We start from the raw sequence: 24,235 nt of genomic DNA on the forward strand, positions 1-24,235 counted from the left end.
CTGTGGAAAGGTATGGAGAATGGCAAATGTAACTGCAGGATTGAAGAAGGGCAAATATTACCCTAATTTTAAGCAAGGCATAGTTGATAAACATCTAGAAAAGAAGCATGATCATAAAGAGTTAGGGTGGCTTCATTGGGATGAAGTCACATCAGACTAACTTTATTTCATTTTTTGACAGGGTCACTAGACTAGTAGATTGGGTGATGCTGTAGAGAAAATCTTGTCCAAACTTTTAGCAAATCTATTCTTCTTGTGGGCTGGATGATAGTCAGATGAGTTTGAATGAAACTGGCTGACTGGCCCAGACCCAAAGAATGACCATTAATGGTTTAATATCAGCTTGAAAGGAGGTCCCTGGTAGAGTGTCCTAGTGATGATCTCTGCTGGGCCCCATGCTGGTTAACATTTTTCTCAATGACTTGGATAAAGACATAGATGGCATGTTTATGGAATTTATGATAACACAAGGCTAGGAAAGACTGACTCAGCATGCAAAATGATCTTGATAGACTAGAATTTTGGAATAAATGTTTAAAAATGAAATTTAATAGGGATAAATATAAATTATTGTACTTGAATTAGAAAAATCAGATCCAGTATATGGGGCAAAGTATGGCTAGATAGCAGTTTCCCTGAAGTTGGGCCTAAAGTTTCTGTAAATTTGCAAACTCTATATGAGTCAAGAGTGATATGGCAGCTAAAAAAAAGCTAACTTAAACTTGGAGTGATAGGCATAGTGTCTAGCACTAGGGAGATGATGATCTCATAATGGTCTGCCTTAGACCACTTTGTATTCACTTGTAGGGACTACCTTTGACAAAAGGACATTGATTAAATTGGGGATCCTTGAGAAAAGGGTAATTTGGATGATGAAAAGTCCCAGAATTGATTGAAGGTGCTGTAAAATTGCTCAAAAGTCTACTTGAGAAGAGATCTAATGCTTTCTGTCTTTTAATTATTTGAAAGGCTATCATATGAAAGTGGGATTAGACTTAACCTGTTTGTCCACAGAGGGAAGAACTGGGAGCAATGTTTCAAAATTGTAAAGGAGCAAATTTAGTATTGACTTAAGGGAAAATTTCCTAATAATTATTGCTATTCCCACATTGGAATGGATTCTCTCTGCTGGTGGCGGGTTTGTGACAATGGAGGTCTTCAAAGCAAAAGCTGAATGACCACTTGTCATATATGCTGTAGGAGGGATTCTTGTTCAGGTATGGGTTGGGCTAGTCAGAGATTCTATAATCTTCTGACATTAGCTACCTAGATAAAAGCTCTATGAACCTTGCTTTATTAATAGGACAATTCAGAGCCATTAAGATTATTGCCACTAACTTTAGATAAGTTGGCTAAACAAACCTTTGTTCAAGTAGTCCTGTATTTCACTTTTCCAATTTATCAAAGTAGATTTCTTAAATTCGATATCAAGTGCTATTATTTTCTTTACTGGGGTTATTGGAAGGCAGGCGCATCCATTTTACTCATGATGAGCTCCTTTCAGGTATGTTGACTTTTCAGTAGTTCTTAATGGCTCTTGAAGTTTTTGTTGGTCCCAGATAAGAGTGGCCTATCATTTATAAGTGCTTAATATATGTGTGTACACACTGAAGTTTATTATCTCCTTTTAGTGCTAAGACACTGATTACACACACACACACACACACATACTGGTATGCACACACAGGTATATAGGTGTGTATGTATATATATGACATATAACCAACATTTCAATTTCTTTTCTGTTTTTAGTTCCTTCACCATGCATTAATTTAATAAATATATAATTATAATATTTGTAATTATTTGATAGTCATAAATTATAATTATTGTATAATCATAATTTATAATTATTATTATGATTAAATCACTCTGCTAGGCACTTGGAAACTGCTAAAAGAAAAGATAAGGCTGCTGTCCTCAAGAACTGTTTTATTCTATCAAGAAAAACCACATGCACACAAATAACTACAGAATAAAACAGAATATTATCACTGTACAAGTAAGGTATAGTGATATTTGCATTCATAGGGAGGCAAAAGCCTTTCTGGCTCTAGAGATCAGGAAGAAAATATAATTTTAAATTTGTCTTAGAGGCTGGGTTAAAGATACAGGAACAAGGAAGGGGGCAGAGTTACTGGGGTAAGAATGGGGACAAAAAAATAAGAAATATGTGTTTGAGATGATAACTAGTTTAGTTTGACTGACTCTATACTTGAGGGTGAGAAGTGTATGAGAAAGCTGGAAAGGTCGATTGGAGTCAAATTGCAGAGGGTCTTAAAGACTCTGTACTTTAGTGAAGGGTCCTTAATTTTAGAATATTGTTCAGTTGCTTTCGGTCATGTCTGACTCTTTGTGACCCCATTTGGGATATTCTTGGCAAAGACTCTGGAGTGGTTTGCCATTTCCTTCTCCATCTCATTTTACAGATGAGGAAACTGAGGCAAACAGGGTTAAGTGACTTGCCAGGGCTATGTCTGAGGCCAGATTTGAGTTCAAGAAGATGACTCTTTCTAATGCCGGGCCTAAGGCTCTGTCCACTGAATCACCTTGCTAGAATATTTTAGAATATTCTCTCACTGTTACTCTGAAAGAATTGACTTATTAAAAAATTACAAGGTCAATGTTTTAATTCAACTGCCAAACAAAGGGATGATTAATACCTCCTTGCTGCTAGAATGGCAGCTTTGCTTGCCTCCTGTGGTGTAGAAATTATTTCATTCTCCCCTCCCCCCCCCATATCCCCGGTACCTTATAACATAGTAAGCACTTAGTAAAATGTTTGTTGATTTTAGTTGAAAATTGAAGTGCATTTTAAGGCATACAACTGTTGATTTTCCACATAAATGGAAATTAAGGCTAGTTTGTCTAACCGCTAACTTGTAGCAAAAATTAAAGTTTCACCTTTTGTTTCCATTGATTTATAACATATACCCTGGATAATTAATAATTGAAAAATGAAGAATTGGTTCTATGGTACTAATGAACTCTAATTTCTTGGGAAATAGAAGCATAGTTTTTAAAGTCCAGCATATAATGTACACTTATTAACAGGGTCCCAGGTCATCCTTTAATTATCACATGGGTCAGCTGGCTCTGCTCTGTTCTACCACTACACACTATACCCCCAACTCCCAGCAGCTCCCTTCTTAGTAGATGTTAGACAGTTGTAAAAGAATTTGGATAGAACAGTACAAATCAATCACAAGTGGAAAAACAAAGTCTACTGAAAGTGGGTATTATTAAACAAATACCCAAATATTATTAAACAATAATAAAAGACAATATTTTTACATATTTATATATTAGTGTTACTAGTTATCAAAGATATTCCTAAAAAAAAAGTACCTTTTGTATGCAATTCTACCATTTTAGTTATTCTTAGAAAGAGTTCTGGTTTCCTAAGTAAGATTCAGGACACTTGGGTTCTCTTTCCTGATATTCACTATGTGACCCTAGGCAAATCATTTCCTTCTCTGTGCCTATAAAATGTGGAGGTTACATTAGGTCAAGGGTTCTTAACATATCTCCCTTCCACCTCCATTGATAGATTTCAGGGGATCAATGAACTTGGGTAGAAAAAATTATATATTTTCCCCAATATAACTGGTTTCTTTTGTAATCCTATGTATTTTATTTTATGCATTTAAAAACAATATTCTGAGAAATGGGTCCATAGGTTTCACCAGACTGCCAAAGGGGCTGTATATACAAAATTTTTCAAGACCTTCTGCAGAAGGGTCTTGATTTCTAATGTTCCTCCCACTTCTGAGTTTCTATGAGCTTGTGATTCTATGACCCAGGACATTTTGTTGCTTAAAAATACTAAAATGAAGCTGTTCTGTGATTTTTTTTCTTAAAATCATTTTCCAGCTAGCAGTCAGTCTCTTGAAGTCTTGTTCAGTGTGAATACTTAATTGATGGACTTTCCAACATTCATTTTCTAGGTAGGCTGAAGAGTTTTTGCTTAAAACCTCATGGAACCGGAGTAGGTATATGATGAAGAGGCCTATTCTTGGAACATTACTCCCCCAGCTCTATTTTCACCTACATTTTTCTTTCACAGTTACTTTCATTTTACTTTTCTGGTTTCATTAGTAATGTGCAAAGAAAGCAAGTAAAACTGAGCTCTTTACTGCTTTTTAGTGTTCCCCTGACAGCAATCTACATTACTACACAAAAGCTCAATATATAAAGGGGGCGTTGACCTGGGAAAAGTGCCATTGGCTCTGATAGCATAAAGGACATGCAGGCCATGATCCTCTTTTTTACTTTTTAAAATTTTTATTGATTTTTTTTTTGCATCACCTTCATTGCCTAATATATCTATCACCTCCCCCACACAGAGAGCCATCCCTTGTAACCAAGATTAAAAAGAGAGGGGAAAAAGTACTTAGCAAAACTAGTCAACACATAAATTCAATCCTATATGTGTGTTTTACTTCCATTGTCCCCCAAGTCTGCAAATAAGAGAGAGGTATATTCTCATATCTCTTCTTTTTTTTTAGATTAATTAATTTTTATTTTCCAACATTCAATTCCACAACATTTTGAGTTCCAAATTTTCTTCCTGTCCCTCCCCTCCCCCTCCCCCAAGATAATGTCATATTTCTTCCTAATAATGATCATATGTTGACCATGGATTTATTGCTGCTATGAGTCAGTTCTGCTTTTACAAATGTTGCCCCAGTACTGCGTGACTGGGATGAATGATAGAACTGGAGGATGTAGTTCTGGGTTGCTAACATACACACTAATTCTGGCTTAGTGTGACTATTTAGAACTCTGGGTGGCTGGAGGCGGGAACAGGTGGAGAGCTAACCCCAGCTTCTAAGTACCACTGCCTTATTTCTCATAAGGGTTGGGAGAAAGTTGATGGTCTATGCTCTCTTTTTGCATCTTGTCTGCTAGTGGCAGGGAGTATTAGCCAGACGGGCCAGGATAGTACCTTTGCCTCCACACTGCCATAAGTGGTCTAATAGGTATATTAGCCTAGTTAGAAATACAGCCACTTGGATTTATTCATTCAGGTGATGCTATGACAGCTAAAGGAGTCACACATCCATGCTATATTCGTGTATAAAAATCAGCAACCCATAATTCTCTGATAGAAATCATTAAAATTACATCTAAAAATCCTGCATATCTAAAATATTCCCTGAAGTCTGATTATAAATCCATTCATTTCTTATTTGCTTGTTTAGAATTAGTAGTTTCCAGAGACATTTGCATTTTCCCCATCCCCCTGAGAGAAGTTCGGAAGTTTGCTCTGTCTACAAGATACTGGCTGTGGAAAGGCGGAGATTTCAACCTCCAATGCGGTGCCTTTAGTACGTGCGAGAGCCTATCGTATTTCACTCTAGTGCTTACTCTGTAATCCAAGCAATAGCCACGCAGCCTGTTTTATTGTTTGTGGAGTCCTTCTGTAGATCCCCAGCTTTTCATAGAGAGAAAGGAGGAAAAGAAGAGAGGACAAGTGGGAGGGTTGGTGATTGAGTTGTATCGGTGTGAAGGAACGGAGCACTTTGATTTTTCTCCAGTAACCTGTTTGGGTGGGGGTATTGCCTTTGGAGATCGGGAAAACTGGGACCCTAAATTAAAACTGAGTCTTTATTCCCCAGGGCAAGGAGGAGTTACTTCCTTATGCAACAGCAGGCTGGATTTCAGTCCCTGTGGGAGAAAGATGCCTGGGAGAGGAGTAAGATTACAGTCTTGGAGGCTAGGTGCACAAGGAACAAATGGGTGTGCTTCGCTTTTATACTGCACAAAGTCGTAACAAGTTTTTCTGAAACCAAGATCCTGCTTCATTTTGATTGTTTTTCTTTTCTTCTGTTATATTTGGCTGTGGACGAAACATCCCTGAGGAAAAGGACTTGGGAAGATTATATCAACTTAGTGACCAAGTACCAAAGAAGTGTGACTAGTTCAAACACATTGTTGCTCTGTAGTCCCTTTCCTGGATACCCCTTTCAGACTCTGCCTCCCATTCTCTCCTCTCATTCTTTTAAAGGAATGGCCAGAAGTAACAACCCTTTTGGATTTTGCACTGAATGTTGCTTAAGTAGTGGGAAGGTGAGGAGAGTACTTTGTTGAAGGAACAGGAGCAACTTTTTGTAAGAGAGCTTTTTGTTTAGGCTGATTTTTGTGTACGGTAATGTAAAAGAAGATGAAAAAGGAGTGCGCTTCAGGTTCGTTCAGACGCAAGCCAAACTCAGGTTCTCTCTCACGTGCTGTGAGCTGGATAAATTTCTCCTCCTTGTCCAGGCAGACAAAGAGGTTGTTTCGCAGTGATGGAGAGCTCTCAATATGTGGACAGCAGGTAGAAGATGATGATGAAAATTGGATCTACAGAACTCAGCACAGAAAAGGTGACCACTTTATTTTGGATTTGTTATTTAGAGTTCTTTTGTTTATGACAATAATTTGACTTCATAATCTGTGTCATGTATCTCTTGAGATGGTTTTCAATGGCATTTCCTTACACTTATAGAAATAATTTTCTCCTAACAAGCTTGACCTCTTGTTGTCCTAAGAAAAAAAATTGTCCCTCCCCTTTCATCTTTGGCTTTCCCCACCAAATCTACATTTGTGAAATATTAAATAGCACAGTATAACCACAATTTTATTTGAGTCTTATAAGGATGGGCATTAGAAAGTAAAGCTTTTTCCTGGAATAATGCATTGTGAGAATTCACGGCAGTCATATCTTACCTTGTACAATTATGGCGTCTTCCTTATAAGGAGATATCCAGTAAGTTGTATACAATCTCATCAGTTCTTATTACAGTCCTTCCTGATACAAATTAAACAGGTGATAGTATCTTGAATTGGGGAAAATTAGCTGCATAGTGGTAAAGGGACTTGGCCTCAGGTCTCTTCAGTCAGTAGGAGACTGGAATCAAGGGATTGAAATAAAATTCTTTTCCTGGTACCATTCTTGTGCTCTTTTTCCTGGATTAGACCATATGCTATCTCCCTTAATGTGTAGAAAAATTGTAATCTTCTAACTGGAAATGTGGAACATAATCTGATGTTAAAAAACATTCCTCCCCCCCTTTTTTAGTTTAGAATTTGTAGGATTTCACTCAACTGTGGTTAAAGACTTTTTGGTAGGGACTGAATGCCTAAGTTCTAAAATGGTCTCTCCTTTCTGTTTAAGTCTCTGCACGGTCTGGGAGCACTGTGTCACACTGACAAAGGAGCCTAGTTCAGGCATTCCGCATGACTGTGTTCCTTGCTTATCGCATTCTTTTCATGATGGCTTTCTCCCTTGTCAGGACCTTTCAGTAACCTGTTCTCTCATTATCTTGGAGACACAAAATGAATAAATGTGAGGAAACAAACTTTGCTTCATTCATTTCTATATGTATGTGTCATTGGGGCTTGGAGGATGGGAACAGGAAGAGCTTCTTAAATTTAACCTCTCAGTGAGACTGAACAGGTATTAAACTATTAGTTCATTTTCAGTTAAACTGTGGTCTTAATATTTAATAACACACATGAGGGAATAACTGCGTCCTCTAAAGTTGTCAGTTTTGTTTCACACTTGTCCAGTTAGCTGTGGTTAATAGATGAGAGCTTAAAATTAAAATCCTAATTCCAAAGTGCTTTATAATAAAGGACAGACAATGGAATAACATTTGCATTTTTCTTTCCTGACAAGAGCCAGGATGTGAATTTTTGCTTTTTCCAATTTAGGAATAAACCACAGTGGTTTCAGTAATGGTTGGGTTGTAACCTCTGTAGCAAAAATGTTAAATGGGTGTATGCAGCAGTGATGTGGAAGCAAAAGGATGTAACTGGCAAAGTTCTGAATATTTTTCCCTCCAGAAAGTTGCTATCAGTCTTTTTTTTTAAGTAGCTATTGAGTTAATGATAAAAATTATTTAAAATCACATTTTAGAATTTTTTGTAAGAGTTTTATTATGTGTCCAGGGAGAAAGAGGTTCTGCCAGACTGGTATGTGTTCATTTCATTTGGAATCAAACAAATACTGCACACTTGACTTATAAAACATAACAAAGTCATTGTAAAGAGCCCAGGAAAGGGGAGGACTTGTTTGTGTAGTTGAACATCACTGTACAAAAGATTGCATCCTTTATCTCTTCTGCTAAGGAGTATAGTTAGTGAATGAAGAATAAAAAGAGTTGTTATTACAGTATTTACATTTATGTGGCTTCTGGAAACTTTTAGGCATTATGAGGTGCAAGCATTCCTTGATTATGAAATAGGTTTTCCTGAAAAGGTCACTCTAAGAACAAAACTCAGTGTATCCATTCCCATATTAAAAGTTCCTATGTAAAAAGTTCTGCTCCCAGCTTTGATTTACTGTCTCTGTGAAAGGTCTTGTAACTGTGTTCATTTGGAGGACTGTGATTCTGACATTTGCTCGTGCTTTCATAAAATAAAGAAAATGAAGAAAAATTGCAAATGGGGCATAGTGGAATCAGCACCAAATGAAGGCAATTGTGAGCTCCTTGAGAGTAAGGACTGTCGTTTGCCTTTCCTTGTATCCCCAACAATGAGCATAATGCCTGGCACATTCTATTTGCTTAATTAATGTTTATTGATTGACTGATACAAGCCAGGGCTAATAATATGCCATAGGCCTGTAGAGTTTGGGGGCTGCAAGCAGGAAGTTGTTGAAGTAGTACCATCCAAAAGGAACATAGTTTCCTTCTCTTTTCTCTCCTGGTGACCCTTCTGATGCTCATACACAGACTTACCCCTTAATTTACATTTGTTCACTTTTGTTTGACTTACTCTAGATCCTGAAACTGACAAGAAAAAAACCCAGCTTTGTAGTTTTCTTGGTGTACATCATTCACTACCTTATGTGCTGTCTTCTCCACTGAGGCTTCTAGTGCACTGAAGGCAGGTGGGGGAGGGGAAGGGAGAAAGGGGGTCCTTCTTCCAAGACTCTTGGCCTTTTCCCCTTTACCCAGAGACTGTTGCAGCTCCAGGTTTGTTGCCAAACCCCAATTCATAGTTCTCCCTGCTACTCACGTATGGTAATAGTGTGACTGGTATATTTGCCTTGTGTTCTATGAATGCAATAAATTTAAGGGAAATAAAAAGAGATTCTTTATCAATTATCACTTATATGACACTCAGAGCTTTACAGAGTGCTTGTAGATTTAGACTTGGAGGGGACTTGAAGAGGCCATTTAGACCATCACCTCATTTTACAGAAGAGGAAACTGAGTCCCAGAGAGGTTAAGTGACTTGCCTGCGGTCACAGGTAGTGACAGGCAAAATGTAAACCCAAGTCATCTGACACTAAATCGATGTTCTTGTTTTGAAATTTTGATTTATAATGAAATTCTATCTCTTTATAACAAAAATATACTTCTACAATAAAATTAATTTCCTCATGGCCTTCTAATGAGGACAGGAAGAACACCAGCCTTGAGATAGAAGATTTGCTTAGCCACTTAATTGAACAAATCACTGAGACTCTTTGAGTCTCAGTTTAATCTCCTGTCAAATGGGAATAATAATACTTTCATTTAACCATCTCATAGAGTTGTTTTAAAGAAAGAAATCTGTAAACTTTAAAATTCTATAAAAATGTAAAATATTGTTATTTAATGCTTTTCTCATCTTTACTAGAGAGGGAAAGGGTGGTAATCATGTGTTTCAGATTGGATTTGAGATAATCTCTTTGTTGTTGCTGAGTTGTTTTAGTAGGGTCCAGCTCTGTGACCCCATTTGGGGTTTTCTTGGCAAAGATACTGGAGTGGTTTACCATTTCCTTCTCTAGCTCATTCAACAGATGAGGAAGTTGCGGCAAACAGGGTTAAGTGACTTGCCTAGGGTCACATAGCTAGTAAGTGTCTAAAGCCAGATTTGAACTCAAGAAGATGAGTCTTCCTGACTCCAGGCCTGGAACTCTATTCACTGTGCCACCTAGCTGCCCAGAGATAACTTCTAGTGGAACACTTTTTGTAAGTTCTTGCCCTTATAACTCATATTTGTTCAGTTTTATTGATTCTTAGGTCCATGAAAGTGAGTTTAAGCAGAAGATACAAATGACATATACTCACTTAACATTTAACTACTAATGTTAACTGTGTTAGTCACTACACCACCCCAAGTCTCTAGGCTTTCCTCTACTGTCATTTGTTATGCTGTGATAGAAGAGAAAAAAAATGAATTTCATAGCAGTAACTATCAACCATCAGATTCTTAAACTGATATGTTCCCGTGTGATAGCACATTATGTTACAACTGCATTAGCAATAAAAATCAAGGACGTGCATCAGTGTCTCTTTTCAGTATGAGGTTCAGTGTACCGTGCAATGTTTTATAAGGTGTCTGTGAAGGAAGTGGAATTCATAATGTAGTAGGTGAGACAATGTGAAGCTTTTTATGTAGAGCTGGAGAATCTGGACTGAGACTGTTTATTTGTTCCTTCATTCTTTTCTTCTTTCCTACATTCAACAAATAATCCATTGCGTGCCCATTATGTGCAGAACATTCCATTAGTTTACAGAAGTACAGTCTATCAACACTGTACTTATAAACTTCCCTTACATAAAAAAGCTCACTACTCCCTAACCCCTATACATTGTGGAAAAACTTAGGGTTTTCAGAGGATTTTGAGTTCAGAAATAGAGGAAGTAATAAACTGTAGAAAGTAAAGAGTTTTAGGAGTTGAGCATCGTGGGGCAAGAGCACACTCACAAAGCCAGCTGTTTCCTTAGTGTTTTGTTTTCCTTCCATAATCACTACCTCCTCACTCCTAAATCCACCCTGTTATGGCCTAAATTCACTGTTTACTTAGTTACATTGCATGAAACTCTTCAGATTATAAATTCACTAGAAAAGATCTAGCAATATATCTATAACAAATTCTTTTATCCATCAGTGATAGGAGAGCCACCACACTTGGAATCTAACATCATGGTTCCCAGTGTGCTGCATTAGGAAGTGGAAATAATCTTAAGGAAAACAAGATCAGAAAAGTAACTGGGATAAGGCTTAGCATATACAGAGGAAGTTTGGGCTGGAGATGACACGATTTAGAGGATGTTGAGGAATCAGTTGCCAAGGTGTTTGAAATAGGAGTCCAAAGATTTTGGAGAAAATGTCTTACTATTAAAAAGATCGACTGCAAATGTGTTAATGTTTACTGAACTAAATGCCCATCTCTACAAATTTAAATGAGAATATTCTATGGATGCATTGAGGAAGTCCCTGATGTAGATATAAGAAAGCAGTAGGAAAATTATAATAAATGATAGTTTATAGCAGCATGCATCTCTATAGTTTGCAGGTAAATTTGTAGGGAATTTAAGATTCTGCTGTGTATTTTACATCACATGATCTTCCCTCTTACATCACATGGTCTTCTGTTCCCAAAGGAAAGAACTAAGCTGTTACTATTATTGCCATAATTCAGATTGTTGCAATATGTCTTTGGTAACTATCAATATTTTACAGCATTTTCCAATGTAAATGAGTTCTAAACTCTTAAATTGTGAACTGTCCGTATGTTGTTCAGTTCTTGTCCTCAAATAGATTACATTTGTAAGAAGATAAGACCAAAAAGGAAAAAATAAATAATAAAAGTCAGCATACAATTGTATCAACTGAGAGGTATAGACAAGAATGTTTTGCAAATCACAGGCTTTATGCCTTCAACTAACTTTTTCTTAGGCAACATGAAATAGGAGAAGGAGGGCAGGACTTGGAATTGGAACAGAAGAAAGAGGGCTGAATTTGGAATGGGAAGAAGGAGATTCAAATTCTTGGCTTGACCCCTTACTCTCTGTGTGATCCCAGAAGCTGCTTAAATGTTCTGGGTCCTGATTTCCTTATCTATAAAATGAGGGGGTTAAACTAGGTGATGTAAAATCCTTTCCAGCTCTACCTCTATGATCCTATGATCTTGATTTATTTTGTAATATTCTTCTGGCCCTTAACATTCAATTAAGTGGATATTTTATGGATCAATTCTTTGTAACCAGGACTATATTAATTATTGCAGGAGTATAGTGTAAAAGAAACCCATGAAAAAGTAGCAGCATTAATGTGTAAAATAAGGTCAGAAAACCTTAGTTCATTTCTCTTCTCTATCACTTAATAAATTATTAAATTGTTAATAATGAAAAATTATTAAATTGTTAGTGTCTCTCAGCAATTTTCTCAGTAACATAGGAAATTAAGAAAAGTCAAACATGTAGTATGTGTGAAATAACTATGATTTTTTACATTGATAGTATATTTAAATCAACAATTGTCCTATAACCCCTATTTTCCTATGAAGATTTCTCCCTTACCTTCCAATACCTGAGGGAAAAACAAAATAAAACAAAACCAAAAAAAAGGCCTTTTATGTTTTGCTCTTTTCTAATCATTTGCAAGGCATTTCACTTCTTACCCTCAGATTTCTCATCTGGAAATAGGAATAATAATCGTTACCCTGCCTATTTTACAGAACCAAATGCAATAGAATTGCATTAGAAGCAAATGCAGTAATATATATGAAAATAACTTTTAATTGTGGTATGTAAATGTAAGCTATTATTATTTCCAAAACTTGCTTTCATCATTTTTTGTCAAATAGAAAAAAGTAGATATGCTATATTATAATAGCTTCTCTGATTTCTGAAAACAGAAATCATATTTTGTCATATAACCAACTCTTTAGTTAATGGTTTAAAAGGTAGAAATAGGTATAATAACAATTGAAATCCTACCTTATTTGGAACAGAAATTCATTTTCTGGTCACATAATCTTATGCAGCTACTCCTTTTTTTTTTTTTTTTTAACCAAACTTGGCTATAATACTGTTATGCCAAAATTGACCAACTTGAGTTTCACCATTTATTTTGCTTTTCTGCCTTATGGTACAAATACCCCTGAGCTACAGAGAGTGCAAAAGTATAATGACCAGAATGAGAAAGAGAAGGAAAGAATTAAGTAAAAAGAGTAGTCTATAAATTGGATAATCAATAGTTGAGTAATTTAGAGCTAACTGTATTTGAAGACATTCTCCCAATTCTTTTTCAGTAGGGTAGTTATAAAAAAAACAACCCAGAATCTTGGTCTATAATTTAGTTAGTAATGACTATATATGTCACAAGTGGAGAAGTAAGGCATAGAGAAAAAGTATGCAGCAAGTTAAACATTACATCCCCTTAAAGAGCCATAATTTCAGGGAAAATCACTAGAAAATACAACTTTAAAAAAGTGATTTGAAGACATTGAGCATTACCAGGATACTATGATATTCCATGACTCAGGCAAAGAACATCATCAGAAGAATATAGATGTCAAAAAATTGGTCCATTGTTTCAGGCAGATGCTTGTAGTTAGTAGTGAAGTTCATTAACTGCCTACTATGTACCAGGCACTGTACCAAGTGCTAGGAATACAGACATGAAAAAAAAGCCAAACAGTCCCAGCCTTCAAGGAACTTGCAGTCTAATGGGGGAAGGCAACACAGCAAAGGAAGCTGAAAAGTAGGGTTGGGGGTGAGGAGAGTAAGGAAAAGGGACATGGTGGAGAAGTCAGAGAAATCCTGAGTAGCATAGCTAAATTGGAAAGGAGACAATTGTCCTGAGCCCTCTCCTTAAACAGAAATTTTGGAGTTCATGGTTCGACCCCCAGCTAGAGGAGTAGAGGGTAGTGAAGGGGTATAAGTACAAAGGCTGATTTGGTTTTGCAGGTTGATGGAGTTTTCACAATGATGAGTTTCCTGGAGCATGATAAAGGAGTCAGAGAAATCCCAAAGTAATGCAGCCAGGTGAGAAATGAGATGTTTGTCCTTAGCTCTCACTTTAAATGGCAGCTTTTGGAATCATTCAGAGAACTGTTCAATTTTTCAAAGGCAATCCAGTGTACTCTTCTCCTGTTCAATTTTGGACCTTGTTCATTGTTCATCTAGTGTATGTTCAGTTCTTAATTATTCATCAGAAAGTAGGAGCTGGTTTGATTTGATGAAGTAGGAAATATAGAGTCATTGAAGGTTTTTGACATAATGGAAGAATTGGCATCACTTGTTGGTGCTTTTACACTAAGTGCTCAATTTAGTGTATTTGTTTTATGAATGAATGAATATATTACTTTGGATTATAACTTTTGTGTAGTGTCTCTGATAAAACTGTATCTACCCTCAAGGTAGAGTCTATTAATTGTATCTCTTGTATATTTCACAGTGTCTTGTGATGCTCAATTAATAATGAATTAATAATGAAAGCCATGTTTAAGGAAGTAGTGCTGTGGGATGGATATGAGTTGTGGAGTGCCTAGAATCAGGAAAATATGATAGTTCAGTTTAAGGCACAGAGGTCCTTGAGGCAATTCTACAGACATCTGAAGAAAAGCATTCTTGGAACCTAATGTATCCACTTTATCTCTCTTTATAGGCTCACAGTTTTGCTCACTAACTGCTATGGTCTTTTCTATTCCTGGACTTTCTGTTTCAAGATAACATTTACAGTGATCACTATTTGCCTATGCGGATGTGGGCTTAAAAGACTCATGTATAATCAGTAGTGTCTTACATATGTTTATATATAAGGAATGTACTTTGGTTTGAAGCTGCTATTTGGAGAGCCTGGAGCTGTTTGCAATAATTGCCTCTTTGACTTTTGGTTTGCTCCAAATTTTTACTTAACAAGAGTCATACAATTTTTCAACCAACTGCTTTTTTTTTTCTTTTTGAGGCCCTACTATATGCTCTCACTAGAGTCCTACTTCTTTTTTTGACTGTGCTGTCCAAGTAAGGCTGGGTCTTAGAAGGTTATACCAAAGGATCATATGGTCTGGCAGGTCCTATCAAGCTGGAAAGACTCCAATTGTGGGGTCAGTGATAGATTATATGTCCATAGTTTGAGGGCCAGTCTAGCTAAATTTAGAGTAGATCATTACCAGGTTGACTGCAGAGTGCTAAATTTTTTTGGCATAGAAACTCAACAAGACAATATACTAAGGCATGAGAGAGGTTGTAATCTGTTTTGATGGAAGGAGAGGAGGCATTATGCTAAACCCTTTAGAAATATTCCTTTTATCCTCACAACAAACCTGCAAAGTAGGTGCTGTTATTACACTCATTTTACAGTTGAGGAAACTGAGGCAAACAGCATTTAAATGAGTTATCCAGGGTCACACAGTTACTGAATGCCCAAGGCCACATTTGAACTGAGGTCTTTGTGACTCTAAGCCCTGCACTTTATCCACAGCACCATCTAGATGCTTCTGGGAGCAGTGTACCCACAGGAGTGTATACCTACACCTGTAACATTATAGATCCTTGAAATATTAAAATAAGAAGTATGTGCCTAGTACTGTGCCAAAGGTGTCACATTCTGGATCTTTAGCCAGAGAAAAATAAACCAGATGCCATTTCTTCGGGTTTTCTCTGACTCTATTGATCCTAATACCATCTTAAACTTCTCCTACCTTCTCAACCTTGTTCCTCTGTTCAGTATTCTATTACTGAGGTTTCCAGGAAGGATTCTTGGCTTTGCAAGACCAGGTGGGTACTTCTGGCTGCCCTCTAAATAGGAACATTTCTGGTCTTGAACCACTCTAGAGCCTTTAACTTTACCTCTAAACCATGACAGGTCCCATTGCCATTCCTGGACAGGACTGAGAGGAAAAGTACAGCATTGCCTTCAAAACACTGTGATTCTTTGAAAATGCAATATTTATCTTGATAGGTAAGATATAAATGGAAAACAAAACTTGAGATTTTGTTGTATGACCATCATTTCTCATTATCACCACATTTCCCTAAGATTCTTGTTAACTTTGTAACTAGAAACTCTTCAGTTAGAGTAGATGCTGAGTAAGTGGTTTTGTTGGATTACGGTTTGAGATAAGATGGAATTCCTACCCCCAGCTCAGGTCTGTCTTGCTTAACTTTTGATTAGGTGGGGTTCTTTTTCAGAACATACAAAAGACAACTTGTGAAATGACCTTGGTGAGTGGTTATGTCTGCTGCTTGACTTGGCATGGTTGCTGAAATCATTTTGCCTGATATTTATTTACATGTCATTCTCATCAATGGAAAAGTACATAGAGGGTTTTAAACTTGAGTACTTTAAAAAGTACTTTGATTTCTACCCTGAAGAGTAAATTTGTAGCTGTGTTAATCAAAATTATTTTCTTAGGATTAAGTCATTACTTTTGTAGTTTTACCTCTCTAACTTTCTGTGATTTTTGTTTATCTTTTTCTTGACATGGTGCTCTTTTTTCCTGTGTTTCCAGACTTTTCCAATGACTCACCTCCTCAATAGTACACTCTTGTAACAAAAAAATATATTTAAGCAATGCAAATCTTATCCCCCAAAATGCATGCATCATTCCATGTTTTGGGACTTTGCCAAGAAGTAGGACATGTTTCATCATCACTCCTCTGTGGTCATGATTAAACACTTGTTTTGAGTTCTAAAGTCCTTTGATGTAGTTTTCCTTTACCTTATTGTCTTTATCATAAAATTGTTTCCTTGGTTCTGCTTTGGTCTCTATCAGTTCCTATAGATTTTCTCAAGTTTCTATGAATATTTTACATTTGTCATTTCTTTCAGTACATTGATATTTTTGTTTAATTTCCCAATTTATTCAGCTATTCCTCAATGAAAACTAACTTTTCTTCTCTGTGAGAGAGGAAGGGATGAGGAGACAGGGGAAACATTCAATAAGTACTTATTATGTCCTAGGCAATGTGCTGAGCCCTGGAATTACAAATACAAGGAAGCAATACAGTCTTTGCCTTCAAGGAGTTTATGTTCGAACTTGTTGTGACATATCTAGGGTTGCAGGATCATCATGTGTCTAAAGCAGGACCTGAACGTGGGTCCTTATTCCAAGGCTGGCTTTCTATCTGTTGTGCCATGATGCCTATAATTTTAACAAATAAATTACAAATCTTAATTTCATTACACTCTTTAGGTCTATGGAGCAGAATTAAGTTACCCTATATATTTTGTTTACCCTGTTTATATTGCTGATATGATATAGGGCATTGAATATGATATATTCAATATAGAGAAAATCATTTGTGACTAGGCCACTAATTTCTTTATTTGATCATGTGGTTTTCTGTAAAATGTAAGCACCCTGAGAGCAAGGACTGTTTTGTTTCTGACTTTTATCCTCAGCTCTGTGCTTTGAAAATAGTAAGCACTTAATAAGTGTTTGTTGAATTAAATCGCAAAAAATAAATGAATAAGATCCAGTCATAAGGAGAGTATTTTTTTTTTTTTTTGCAGATATTTGGGAGGCTGCTCTTCTGATATTTTATAAATCTAAGTAAGCATGAAATCTCTGCCCTAAAGATTCTTTAGGATGTAAAAAAGCCTTAAGGGCTTACTATTCTCTTTCTGGTGAGGCAATTGGGGTTAAGTGACTTGCCCAGAGTCACACAGCTAGTAAGTGTTATGTGTCTGAGATCGAATTTGAACTCAGATCCTCCCGACTCCAGGGCCAGTGCTTTATCCACTGTGCCACCTAACTGCCCTTTTCTTTCTTTCTGTCTTTCTTTCTGTCTGTCTGTCTTTCTCCCTAGTGCTCAGCACAATGCTTGGCATAGATGAAGCCCTTAATAAATGTTTATTGACTGTCTGATGTGCCTAACACTGTGCTGTTATTACTGGAGATACAAATACAAAAGCGAGACAGTTCCGGAACTCAAGGAGCTTCCATTCTAATAGGAGGAGACAGCATATATAAGGGAGTGGTGGCCAGGGAAGTGAATTAGGGAGGTTGATGAGTGGACCGACAGGGTGATCCATTAACATGACTTTTCCAGAGGCAGTGATAATAGTGTTGATTTGCTTATTGTTCTCATAGCCATGATGCCAAGGAGCTTAAAGCTTAGGAGCTTCACCCCTTCATGTTTCTCCTTAGATGTTCAGGCCTTGCTTATCTATTTTTTGTTGCTGTTGGTTCTATAGCCTTTTCCAACTGGATCTCATTCTTGAATAAATTGTTTTCTGAAGACATTTGCTAACTTGATTTTGGATAGTATTATTCTAAAAATAACACTGAAATCCTAGGCATAAAACCAACTGATCAGAGAATAATTCCTAGTTTTGTTTTTTGGGCATCCGAGTTAATTATGCTAATTTTTAAATATTTTGCTATATCTATACCTTTTCTCTCACACTACATAAAGTAATCCTGCAAAAAAGATATAGGTTAGGAGATATGGAGTGGACAAAATTGTTTTGCATTGTAATTGTGCATGAATATTGTGACTTTTTTTTTCCACGCTGAGAAGTTTAATTATCATTGGCCCCTTGTATATCCTCTAGTACCATCCTTAATCAGTCTTTTCTTCCATATACCAGATGGCTTTCCCCTACTAGAAGAAGGGAAGAACTGTGAAACTATGCCAAATGTAATGCTGTCATCTTGTTATTGGGCATAGGAAAGCCTTAAAGGCCAGATACACTGTCCTGAGATATGATGTAGGGCAGCTATTCAACTTAGAGAAAATCATTATTTCTGAATTTCTGTTCCAAGTGTTCCATGTCTTTATATATGGTGTGGCCATGTATGTAAGGCAGTCATTCTATATAAGAAGTTTTTTTCTGACACTTCCCTCTCTAACCTCTATAAACCTCACTGAAGCATATCTATGTGTTAGGAACATTGCTTGGAAATTGGCAAGCATGATTTAATGATTACCAATTTAAACCTTGTTTCCTCTGCTGGAAGGCAGCATGAGCAAACCTACTAATGTACTTTGGCTGATTAGTTGCACCTGCTGTCCATCCCCAGTGGGGGACCACATGATTACATTGTCTGACCTATTTACATTTTCTTCCTGTAGATTTCTCTTCCCTAATAACCTATTGACTTACTGTACCCTATAGAGGAAAAATTATCTTTGAACTTCTTTGTCCACTTGGTTTTACCGTAGGAGTATTATACCCTGGCATAGCGATGCTAGAAAGTCTCTTATTATGTTGGAAGAAGAGATCCTCTTTATCTTTAATTCCAGAAGAAGAGTTGTGGGTAGGGATCCTTTCCTAATTGTTACTCTTAACTACTCTTTCCATGGAAAATGGTACCTCATGAAATGTGCATACTTTGACTGCATTTATATGACTTTAATCACAAACGAAATTTCCAAATAATTAAACTGACTCTCCAAGCACCTAAAAGTTTCAATCAGAAATGGTTACTTTGCTAATCCTATGATCTTACTGGTGTTGAGCCTACTTCCAGTGGTACCATTGAGTTGATCTTTGACTTAGGATCATAGATATAGAACTAGAAGTGACTTTGGAGGTTGTCTAATCCAACACCCTCTTTTTGCAGACGGGGAACCTGAAGACTAGAATACTTAAGTGATTTGTCCAAACTCTCGCAAGTAGTAATTGGCAGAACCAGGGATTTGAGAATCCAGTCGAATTCTGACTAAAGCTCTAACATTCTTTTCCACTGTGCTGTGGGCAGTTCTTGTCCATGTCTGTATTAGGAGGATTTTCACTGTCTCTTTTAACTTTTTTTTTTTGTGGTTACCAGTGTACCTTGTAGGCCCTCTGATCTCATTCTCATCACACGACTAACTTTTAGTCATAGATGTCCATGATGATGTCCTACTACCCACCCAATCACCTTGTATCTATTTTGCATATATATATATATATATATGTATGTGTGTATATGTATGTATATGTAAAATCTCCCCTAGGCTGGACTATATAGTCTTTAAGGAGTTTTTGTGTATAGTTGTGCAGGTATGCATTTTGAGAGAAAGGAAAGTGAGAGAGATGCTCACCAAGTTCATTTCTTTTCCTGAAAAATGTATTCATGATACATAGGGCAGAGGCTGTTTGGTCTCCTTTGTTTCTTACTGCTCAGTTATATTTTCCGCCTTCACATCAAAATCTATAAGGATCAGGTATATGTTAATTTAGTTTGGATGTTAACTTCACGTTCTTCATGGAATTTCTCTATTTCTTCCTCCAATGCAAAAAAAAAAAGTTGGTGCACAAGTGGAAATCATCTTTAGGGTAGGGTAGTAGGGTAGTATGTTCTTCAAGAGCATTCTTTAGGAAGATAAAACAAATAGATGTCCTTGGACATGATATTTTTTGTTGCCTACAGTTTCAGGATTAAATTGACTGATAATTATTTTATTCTCCTTTATTCAAATGAGAACCTGTGAGCTGTCTTACTTAGTTTTACTCATTTATTTCTCCTGGCTTCATTTTAATTGAGAATATCTGTATGGACAAGGATCCATTCAGCAACAATCTTGGAGATGGTGTAAAATCCAGTGTGATTCATGGCACCCTCTGCCTTACTTTTTCTACCATTCTGCTACAGTTACTTACAGAAGCATAAAGAAGGACCACACAAAATTGAGCCAGTTTATATTTCTATCTTTTTCATGCACTGACATGACCAATAAATTAATCATTAGTGGTTAACTTCCGAGTGATGAACCCCTCCTTACTTAGCTAAGCTACTTCCATGAAAAGCAGGCTATATTTGTTGAAATAATATTAGTATTATAACATTGTGAGCCTTGTTTATGAAACTGTGTTGCCATAAAAGTTAATCAGTTTCCATACATGACTTTTAGGTGTGTGAAATGAAATTTCCTAATGGATTTCTGTCTACTGACTTGTTTGACAAGCTTGCCAAACAAGGATTGAAAAAGAGAAAAGGACAAAAAAAAGGTCTGTCTTAACTTCTATCTAACTAACCCATTTCCTTTCATATAAGTGTATTGCTATCTTCTTTTCAACTCACTGTCCCCTCACATTTGGATCATCTGTAACATTTAATCATTTTTTACAAGGATAGAATTAACCTCCCTCCGTAAATATCACATCCTTCTTCACATCTGCATCTCACAAGAACACCAAGAAATGACATTCTTTAATTTTGATGGGGTGGATAGCATATTCTTCCTTTTGTTAGAAGTTCAAAATCACTAGGATTTTTGACCATGCTTATTTAATTGGGTTATTTTAAAAAGTGGGTGTTATAGGTTCAGTATGTACCATAGTTCTCTCCTCCCTCCAACCCAGCATGGGTTAGTCTAGATGTTAGAAGACCATTTGAGTCACCATACCCTACTGAACAGATGGGGTCCCCATATGGCAGGGTGTACTCAGTGCTTTTTATGCCCTTGGATAACAAGAATGCCACCAGGAAGCTGGACCAATAGAGCACACCTTGCGCCCTTACTCACCTTTTCCTCCCCAAACTGAGTTTGGGCTTTGTCGCCTTTTAGGGAAAATCTAGCTTACCCCATTTGAGATGGAGGAGGTGTGAATCCTGGTAAATAGTGGTTCCATCCCTGTGGAATTATAAGAAACTCATTCCCTAAAGTTCTGATCTATTTTTAAAATGAATTGATTAATAAAATATTAATAAACAATCTCTATTCAGAGCTCATAATAACATAGTCATTTACTAGACAGAATGAAATAGAATAGTCTGTGTGGTAGGTGCCAAGGAGGTATTAAATAAGTGCTTAATTGATTTATATTTATATATAAAAATAGTAGTGTAGTAATAGTGGAAATTGAAGTAAAAAGTAATGGGTTTTGAATTCTAACTTTACTACTTAGAAAGCTCTGTTGATTTGGACTTGTCACTTAACCTTTCTAAGTCTCTGTTTCCTTACAGTTAGATTGTAAGCTCCTTGAGGGCAAGTAAGATCTTTTGCTTCTTTTTGTGTCCTTGGTGCTTAGTACAGTGCCTGTTACATTGTAGGTGCTTCATAAATGTTTATTGACTCACAGACTTATCTCTAACATGGGGATATTTGCTTTATTTACCTCTTAGTTTGTTTTAATGATCAAAAAGACTAATATATGTAACCCCCTTTATAAATCTTAAAGTTGTTGTATATAAAATATATTGTATAAAGTAGGATCAAAACTCTACAGATAAACTATAATAATAACTAGCAAAAAATGTTTCTGAATATCATTTCATTTGGAGGTTGAAGTTTCATTACTTCTGTGTTTCTGTGTGAATCTTGGAATGTCTTTCTTCTTTGAGGCATAATCAGATGATCAATTTTGGTCAAAAAGATACATTTTTCCTTTTTTCATGTCAATTTGAATTTCTGTTGTCTATTTAATTATCATTATAATATTAAATTGTATTTTTATTTTTATATTGAATTACATATAATTATATGAATTACACATAATGGAATAATGATATTAAATTGTATTTAGTATATTTTAGTATTTAGTGTCAATTTATTCTAGTAATAAAATATATATATTTTCTCCAAGGCAGAGGGGTTTTCTTTAAGGACTCAGATACAATTGCAGTTTAAATGGGTTTATAGAATCCTTGAATATTAAAGCTGAAATGGGACCTCAGAGATTTTCTAAACTATCCTCTTTATTTGACGGATGAGTAGGTGCAGTTTCAGAGAAGTAAATACTTCACCCAATAGCAAGTTAGTGACAAAGCTTGCCTATATCATAGCATCATAGATATAGAACTAGAAACAACTTAGATGTCATCTGCTTCTCTCCCTCTACCTGATTCCTGCTTTGCACATGAGAAAATTGAAGTTGAGAGAGGTTGAGAATTTCCCAACACCATCATTCATTCAGCATACACTCACTGAAAGCCTGTTCCATGTTTAAGGTATGATGGTACACACTATTGGGAAATTCAAAAAATGACTAAGACATAGTTTCTGACCTTGAGGATCCTATATTTCTTAGCTCTCAGTACCCACCAAAGGAGATGAGGTGTTCTTTCTTTAACTTAACTTTGTCATTTCTAAGATTACAGATTCATCTTGTCATCTTGCAGGATCGCTACTTGACTAACCTTTCTTTTATGTTTGAATGGAACCATGACAGAAGCATTTAATGGATGTGTTTTAGAAAAGCAACCCCTGGGTAAAGTAAGCAAGCTTTAAAACAAAACAAAACAAAACAAAAAACAAGGGAGAGGGAAATCATGGAGTCAGAGAGTATTACAGTGCACTACTCTTGTACAAAGTAAAAATAAATTATCCTTTCAAAGAGGTGAAGAGAGCCTAGAGCTTTGGGCTGCATTCCTTTCTTTATACAAGCTGAATTCCCTGGTGGCTTTCTGATAACTACATAGGGCTGTCAGAAGTGCACCTGCTGCAGAAGGAATAAATCGATTCTTAAAAAAAGTTAGCCTGATTCTATTTTTGGTCCAACTGTTAAGAATGTTATTATTATTTTTTAAAATTTGTGTGGTCATAGAATTATTCTAACTAGAAAGCTGTCTCAGAGGAAATGCATTAAATCAAAATAGAATCCGAACAAGAGCCTCCACAATTACCATCAATAGGATTACAGATTCCACCTATTAGGGCATTGTTTTCTAAGACTGTGGATGCATAGAAGGTGGTCACAGTAAGGCAAAAATAAAAATGAGGAATGGCCCAAATTATGTTTGGTTAAGAATGATCAAAGAGGAGGATCTGAAATGTTGCTTTTGTGGGATGTGTTGTTCTCTCTGGTTCTGCTAACCTCTGTGATTAGCATGTAGTGTGGCAAGACTCCACCCTGGAAATTGGATTGTCAACTTGAAAACTTTTTTCCTTCTTATTTTAGAGCTCTTAAAACTCAAAGGTCAGGGGGAAAGAAACTAAATGGTGCTTCAGTGCTGTGGTTTCTTGTCATTATAATTTTAAATCCTATGGGTCTTGAAATAACTCATCAGTCTGAGGTTCCAAACTCTGACCACTCAGAGGACTTGGCAGTTGAAAGGGGAATGATTATCTCCTTCCTCTGAGTGTTTCCACTAAGATTTAAGTGGGGCAAAAGTTGGAGAGTATGGTGACTATAGAAATGAACAACTTATGAGGCACATTCTAAGGTTCTTTTACAGTACTTTTAGTTTTACAGGCTTGTGTGTGTTTGCTAGCTTAAAAATACAATATTTTAATGTCTTAAAAATCAAGTAAACAACATTTATTAAGCACTTACTTTGTGCAGGTACTGTGCTAAGCACTAGGGATGAAAGATAGGCAAATACCATCCCTGCCCTTGAGGGACTCACAATCTAATGTGGGGAGACCATATACCCCCAACTATGTGCAAACAAAGCATATACAGGATAATTTAGAGATAATCTGAGTCTTAAAAATGGTATACTTGGTGGTCAAGTGTTATACTTTTAAGCATTTATAATCTGTTGGTGATGTTATTTGTATATATGTAGTATAGCTTATTAGGTTGAGATCCATGGAGACAGAATTCCTATCTTTTTGTATCCTCTCCCTCACCGTGCCCCTCAATCTCC

The 24,235-nt window shown here is 36.4% G+C and overlaps 1 protein-coding gene across 3 annotated transcripts in view; it reads left to right on the plus strand.

Moving 5' to 3' along the window:
• Nucleotides 1-24,235, plus strand: part of NHSL1 (NHS like 1) — a 272,510-nt gene that overhangs the window by 110,369 nt on the left and 137,906 nt on the right. For 2 of the 3 annotated variants that reach the window (XM_027850635.1, XM_027850636.1), the window contains exon 1: nucleotides 5,972-6,368. The exons of the other annotated variant lie outside the window; for it this stretch is intronic. In XM_027850635.1, coding sequence (XP_027706436.1) covers nucleotides 6,167-6,368 — 202 coding nt within the window. In that variant the 5' untranslated portion in view covers nucleotides 5,972-6,166. Of the gene's footprint in view, nucleotides 1-5,971; nucleotides 6,369-24,235 lie in introns of those variants that run through there. 3 annotated transcript variants of the gene reach the window in all.

Source organism: Vombatus ursinus, unplaced genomic scaffold, assembly GCF_900497805.2.
Source record: "Vombatus ursinus unplaced genomic scaffold, bare-nosed wombat genome assembly UNPS02009132.1, whole genome shotgun sequence".
NCBI classification, from domain to species: Eukaryota; Metazoa; Chordata; class Mammalia; order Diprotodontia; family Vombatidae; genus Vombatus; species Vombatus ursinus.